This window comes from Nothoprocta perdicaria, unplaced genomic scaffold (genome assembly GCF_003342845.1).
Source record: "Nothoprocta perdicaria isolate Ctin4 unplaced genomic scaffold, notPer1 scaffold_122, whole genome shotgun sequence".
NCBI classification, from domain to species: Eukaryota; Metazoa; Chordata; class Aves; order Tinamiformes; family Tinamidae; genus Nothoprocta; species Nothoprocta perdicaria.
Genome location: NW_020454339.1, coordinates 655,959 through 663,324, shown reverse-complemented (window position 1 = coordinate 663,324; position 7,366 = coordinate 655,959). Strand labels below are relative to the sequence as shown.

The 7,366-nt window shown below is 41.0% G+C and overlaps 1 protein-coding gene across 1 annotated transcript; it reads left to right on the top strand.

Annotated features, from left to right (window-relative positions):
- Positions 1 to 6,707, top strand: SLC7A13 (solute carrier family 7 member 13). The gene is made up of 4 exons (XM_026054567.1): positions 1 to 517; positions 3,602 to 3,733; positions 5,346 to 5,710; positions 6,462 to 6,707. The coding sequence occupies exons 1-4, from the start codon at positions 16 to 18 to the stop codon at positions 6,705 to 6,707; spliced, it is 1,245 nt and encodes a 414-aa protein (XP_025910352.1). The 5' UTR covers positions 1 to 15.
- The last annotated feature ends 659 nt before the right edge of the window (positions 6,708 to 7,366 follow it).

Genomic DNA, 7,366 nt, shown 5'->3' with positions numbered 1-7,366 from the left:
GGGCTCGTGTCCCTCATGGGCTCCCTGTGCTATGCCGAGCTGGGCACCGCGCTGCCCCTCTCCGGAGGCGAATACAGTCACATCAAGAGAGGCCTTGGCGCCCTGCCYGCCTTCCTGTTCATCTGGACGTCGATGCTCACGAAGCCGGTGTCGAACGCCGCTCGAGCCTTGCTCTTCGCCGAATACGCCACGCAGCCCTTCTATGGCAGGTGCCCGGCACCTGAAGTGCTCAAGAAATGCCTGGCCCTGGCGGCTCTCTGGACCCTGGGCATCCTGAACGGGCGCAGCGTCAAGATGGCGGCATGGGCGCAGAGCGTCTTCACGGTGCTGAAGATGGTGGCGCTGTCGGTCATCGCCGTGGGCGGCCTCGTCCTGCTCCTGGGGGGCCGTCGGGAGCACCTGGCGAGATTCGAGGATGCCTTTGGCTCGGAGGTCCCCGACGCGTCGCAGGTCGCTGAAGCCTTCTTCCAGGGGCTCTACGCCTATGGCGGCTGGTGGTCCCTCAATTACATGGCAGGTATCTTGCCCTTTCTTTTTAGGCTTTGTTCTGCCGCTCGGCTTGCGGTGCCCAGCTGAACTTGCCTCTCAGTCAAAGGGTAGAGTCTGTATAAACTCTGCAATGCCCCCTGTGCACAATCAAGTTCTGTCTGTTGATAAACAGACTCCTCTGTTGTGAGGAGGAACTTCTTCAGTGTGAGGGTTATGGAGCACTGGAACAGGCTGCCAGGGAGGTTGTGGAGTCTCCTTCTCTGGACGTCTCCAAACCCACCTGGATGCCGCCCTGTGCCCCGKGCTCTGGGTGTCCCTGCTGGAGCAGGGGGGTTGGACTAGATGATTTCTAGAGATCCCTTCCAACCTTGAACATTCTGTGATTCTGTGATAAAAGAGGAATTGCTCTTCCCCATGGAACTTTCTTCTTTCATGCCCAGTCTCCAGAATCATTGATTTTTAAACAGTAACACAGGAAAAAAAAAAAAAAAGTAATGTATACTTTTTAATTACACATGAAAATAGAACTTTGCACACTTTAAAATAATCCTCTTTCTCAGTCCCATTGCATAGATATAGATACTTGTATAAACATGCCTATGCCAAATCATGCACACAGTAAGAAGCAAGCCCATAAAGACAGTTAAGTGATAAATCTGTGTTTAGATAACTACACCATCTCCGAAATTACCCTGTTGATTTTTATATAAACATTTCATTTGGAATTCTAGTAAAATATAGCAATTTAAAGGGATATATAGGATTGTCTGTCAGTAATAAGTTCCTTGRGAAAATACAGTGTTGGAAAGAGGGTAGATAAAAACGTGAGGAAAGTGATATGCTGAATTTTAAACATTCAGAGTCTTTTTAAATATTCATTTCCTTATCCTGTTTATCCCTGATGGCACCTGTGATAATAATAAATAGAGCAACCATGAGTTCCACAAAAGCTACAAAGAGGCAATATTCACCATGTTGGTTATGTCCTTCACAAGCAGTTAAATGAATAGTGTTTTATAGCATCATTAGGTCTACAGCATTAAGTGGTAAGTTAATGGATATTTCTKTTATACCTTTAGCCTTATTTATCCTTTCTGACCTGTATCAGATGTCAAACATTAAGTAAACTAAGTACATGAAATGCAAAACACAAAGTTCAGTGGCAAGGAGAGGGTGAAAATTGGGTTAATGTTTAAAGAAATGCCGGTTACTGTTAAAGTGAAGTTATTCTTGCCTTGGAAATATGCTGAAATCWAAGTGGTATAAATCAGAAAAATACATTTTTACAAATTAAGATTTTCTTAAAGCAAACATTTGGCTTTGTAACTCCCCCAAAAATGCAAAATTATTCATAAAATGTGTTGTATTTTATGTTAACAGTAGTAATTAAAGTAATAATTACAGCATTGCATTTATAATACTTAAAGCAGCACAGCTGTTTAGACAGATGCAACCAGTGTAATCACCCTCTTGCATTGAATTTCCTATTTTTTTACAATAACGTTAATTCCTGTGAGCTTGAGCTAAAGAATCAAGTGCTGACAGGGCTCTAACGAGCAACAAAAGATAGTCAGTGGTTCTAGGGTTGTTTCTTTCTGTGCTGACAATCACCAACTGCATTTCATACAGGTTAAATAAATCCCAAGTCCTCTTATAGACAGTGCCTGAATTTCACGGATGTGCTCATGCRGTCGTGGTGGCTCCGTGCACTACACAATAGGGGCCAGGGTTAAAACTCGGGTGCTGAACATGGGAATGATCTTTGAGGGAGGAAGAAGCATCTCTCTCCTACCACCTTAAGCCTATTACATCCCTGTTTGACTTTTCTCCTTCCCTTGTGACCAGTCAYGTTTGGAAGACTGGAAAAAGAGTGGGACAGAAGGGGAAAAGAATGGAGTGAAAGAGAAGAAATAGAATAATTTTCCTCAATCCTTTTTGACTGAGATGAGGAATAAAAATGGGGGTTTTGGAGAATCTTTATGTGCAAAGCCTCTCCATGATGCTACATAGGTGCAGCTCCCTCTAGAGATAAGGCTGGGTGTATTTTAAGATATTCCTATTTATAGAAATCAACTCCCATCTTTTGCTGGGTTTACAGCACAGTCATTTATTAGGAATATGTGCAGGTGCTTCAGTGGTTCAAATGTGAAGTTTGGAGCTTTTTCTTACTGTGATAAAGGCTGTTTTAAGGTGACAACCTCGCACAGTACTTTTTTTCTGCCAGCTTTGCCCTGGCGAGGAGAATCAACAGCAGAACCCAGTTGGAAATGGTCCCATTTAAAGTAACTGCATTATTGCCCTTCTGACAGTGCTCTCCTGCTATATTTTATGCATTTCCTGAAATAACAGCCAAGTTTTGTATAGGAATAGGAAACTGAACRTAATACTTCAAGTCAGGAGTCAGGAGATGATGTAAAGAATAAATAAACTAATTTTAGAGTCTCATGTTCATTCTTTTGATGTAAAAATGGAGTACTTTGAAATATACAATCTCTCTTTTTAATGCAAAGTCATATTTTTGGATTCATCAGATCAGAGAAAAAATGTCTTTACCTGTCCCTTCTCCCAAGATATCTGATAGTTGAAAATTAGCTAAATAAGAAAAAAATATATTATTTTTTGTTTATTAAATAACAAGCTATTTGAGAATCATGGTAGTACCTCACAGGCAATGTAGTTCAGGASCTGTGATGATGCTTTGGAGCATCTATTCTCTGTTAGGTTCAACTTGGGAACCTGAGGGGAGAATGTAAGGAGAAGGGGGCCAAACCCTTCTCGGTGGTGTCCAGTGACAGGACAAGGGGCAATGGTTACAAGTTGAAACACAGGAAGTCCATCTGCATGTGAGGAAGAACTTCTTTCCTGTGAGGATGACAGAGCCCTGGAACAGGCTGCCCAGGGAGGYTGTGGAGTCTCCTTCTCTGGAGGTCTTCMAAACCCGGATGCCGCCCTGTGCCCCGTGCTCTGGGTGTCCCTGCTGGAGCAGGGCRGGTTGGACTAGATGGTTCCTTGAGGTCCCTTCCAACCTCAACATTCTGTGATCCTGTGAAACKCACTTGCAGAGACTACGTTGCTTGCTTTATCAAATTCCTTTTTACCTTGTATTTTTCAGAAGAGATGAAAAATCCTAGCAGAAATATCCCATTAACTGTGATGACTGCTGTTCCTGCAGTAATTGTGTTTTATTTACTGGTAAATGTCTCATATCTGACTGTCCTGACTCCTAAGGAAATTGTCTCCTCAGGTATGGATTTTATTTTGTCTCATTAATAAGGGGTGGCTCATTAATATACCCACCCGCTGCCAGCTTAGTGAGTAACCTGTGCACTCCACACATTACTGGCAGGAAGCTGCTCTTTCTGAGTTTTAGCACAAAATCTTTGTTTAATTTTACCATATGGCACAAGTTGGATGGAATACACACAGACTATTACATATTGAAAATATTTCTGATTTCTGTCTAAAGAGAAATCCAAAATGTGTTAAAAGCTGCAAGATGAGGTGGACATCAGGGCTGCATTTAGTATAGATTCGACCTCTGTTTTCCTGTAATTTTAATCTTCTGTCCTTCTTCCTTCCCAACTTTAAAGCTAAAATCATCATTATTTAGGAGATGGACAAGCCTGACATGATAAGCAATATAGAAGAARCTGTAGGCCCCCAAATTGTAGCTATTTTGGGTTGGATTTTTCATGATATATATTCTCTTTTTTAGAAAAGCCTATTCAAAATGCTGTTTATGTGAAGCCTATCTCAGATGTGGTACCTAAACTGTCCATAAAAAGTTCAAAGAAGAATTGTAGCTATTCTTAATTGTCCAAACAGCACCTTTTAAATACCACCCTAATGAGACTGRGCCCTCAGACCTTTCCACCAGGAGTGAGCATAGACAGATCTCATTTAGCTGGAGCTGTTATTTTTCTTTTTGCCTGTTAATGGGAGTTTCGAAGCTGTCATTCAGCAACTTCCATTTGGCACTGAGGCCATTGCAGGCTGTGAGAAGTGCATGTGTTTGCAGAGCCTTTCTGAAATGAATCAAAGTGAATATCAGAGTATCCCTGAATCCCAGCTACCCAGCTGTCRTAGACAGTATCAAACATGTCAGGGAAGCTACGCCTATTTATTCAACCAAGGAGACAGCCTTGAAATTATGAGCTTAGATGCAAACACTGCTATATATTGCTGCAATTCTTATACATTCACTATAGCTTTTTTTTCTCCTTCATTTGCTGCACATATAACTACAAGACCTGTGTTCACCTTAGCGTTTGGTTATAGGCCTTCTAAATAGTASCCCTCCCTACAATATTGGCCAGTGTCCAGGAAACACCAAGAATCTTTTGTTCAAAAAATCTCTTTCGTATTTTCCTGGTTCCACCCAAAAGCAGAGCCCCATCAGTAACACGCTCCCTGACTTGTCTGCAAGCACATGCATCATGCGGGCAGTTTTTGGTAGTAGATCATGTCACCACCATGGTCATGCAGGAAGCTAATTCTTCATTTTCTTTCCCCAAAGGGCCTTGCCCATGGGGTACATTTGGGATTCATGACGTTACGTTGTAGCTGAGCTGCTCACTTCCACGGCGCTCTTTCCCTGCCTTGGTACTGGCACAGCAGGTTTGCCCAACTCTCTCCAGCAGGCAGTGGTATTCCCCAACATCATTCTTCAGGAAAATTTTTAACTCCTGAATCAAACACCCTGAAGATTAGATTTGTCACTTTTGATTCTTGTAAGAAAAAACAGACTGTCAGTAAATGATAAAACCTTGGTGTTTGTGAGGTTTCCATACTGTGGAGCCTGCTACTAATGCAGAACGTGGTGCCCACACTGTCACTCCTGCTTTGCTCTCTTGCAGTGGCTGTGGCAGTCACCTGGGCTGATCGGGTGATCCCCTCTGCTGCCTGGATCATTCCTCTGTTTGTTGCTGTCTCAATATTTGGTGCCCTCAACAGCAGCATGTTCACATTAGGTCGGCTAAGCTACGCTGGCAGCCAGTCAGGACATTTACCTATTTTGATATCCATGCTCAATGTCCACTCCTATACTCCAGCACCAGCCATGATTTTTTCAACTATCATCGCATCCATTTTTGTTATCCCTTCTGACCTTATTATGTTAACAAATTACTTTGGATTTTCAACCTGGCTCATGATTGGATTGACTTGTGCAAGCCTGATTGTGCTTCGGTATCGGGAACCCAACCTACATCGGCCATACAAGGTAAGTGGAAATAAGTTGTTAAGCGTTTTCACATATATATACTCTATAGTTAARGGTATAGTTAAGGTTAGCACGCAAGAGTTACAGAACAAATGCAATGATAGCAGCAATCATAAGCTGATAGTCACTAAAAATATAATCATCACATTGTTCAGAGTCCTTATTCATAGTCTGAAATACCTTTGCTTTTGTACACTGTACAAAGGGTGCAAAAACAGATGGACCCTGCCCTAGAGAGCTTATAATTGAGAGCTTAAAACTGAGAACAAAAGATGGATTTAGAGGGATGGGGGTGCTATGCAGTCAAGTAAAAGAGGAAATTATCGTAGTGTGACAGGCTGGACGTTCACGGCAGACTCTGCCAGGCAGGGACTACTCTCATCTTTCTTGACACAGACACAGGCATTAAAACAGATAGAATTTTCCTACATTTAGATGCTGGATTGGAAGCGTATTCGAACTTCTAGGTATACAAGTTGGATTTTTTTAAGTGCCCATATGAACATATGTGGAGGAAGGACTTTTAGTGATGCCTGCCTCTTCCCTGTGATAATAGAAGGAGCCTATATAGGTATTTTAGAAAAGACACCTATCTTAAACAATTTTAGATGCATGAATTTCAACCAGGGTAAGATTGCAGCAACATGAGAAATGGTATTTATAGTGTAGCAAAGACTGCGCTATTACTCTTATGCTTGAAATCATAGCTGGCTGGTTTACTTCCTCAAACATTTTTTTGCCTTTTTTCCAGGTGTTTCTACCAGTTCCATTTGTCATGGTGGCRATGTCTTTCTTCTTAGTTTTGGCTCCTATCATCTGGGCTCCAAAGTTGCAATATGTTTATGCTTTCCTGTTTATGCTGGGAAGCATCATTGTTTATTTGCCTTTTATACATTTTAAATTGCATTTTGCATTTGTTGATAAAATTACTTGCTACTTACAGCTACTGTTGGAAGTGTCTCCTGCTAATGCACCTGATGACAGCAAATATGAGTAAGGGCAAGAGTTTCATCCACGTTCAACCAACAGCAGTAGAGGTTTTCTTTAGCCAAGGCTGCTGAAGCCACAGACTACATGTTAGRTATCAGGTGTGCCTGTGCCTCTGTGTGTGTGTGTGCATATATATATTTATATGCAYATATATTTATGCAAATATCTAACTTCATGAGTTTATATACATATATAATGTGTGTGCATATATATGTGTATATGTACACATAGTTAAGTTAATACTTAAGTGCATATAAATGAATACAAATACTTAGGTGTATACATATATGTTTATATATACACATGCCTATGTTTAGTAAGGGCAAACAATCTTCTTCAAACAGGTAATGTCTATAAAATACTCCCTCTTRCTCTTGAAACCAGAATTAAAGTTAGGTATCTATTTACATAAGGTTTATCTAATAGAATTGACTAAATTACAGTACAAATATTTGCCAGTATTATCATAYAAGAAATACGTAAATACTTACATACCTGCATCATTGTATACATATACTTGGGTCTCCAAAGTAGGTTCTTCCAGTTATATTTAGTGCTTAGTAGTTTCTTTATTAGACTTTCTTTGTTTAAAGGCTTATTGTTCTGTTCACCTTCTGTTTTTTGCCTGAATGTATTTTGAAGAGAAAACTTTGAAGAGCACTGTAA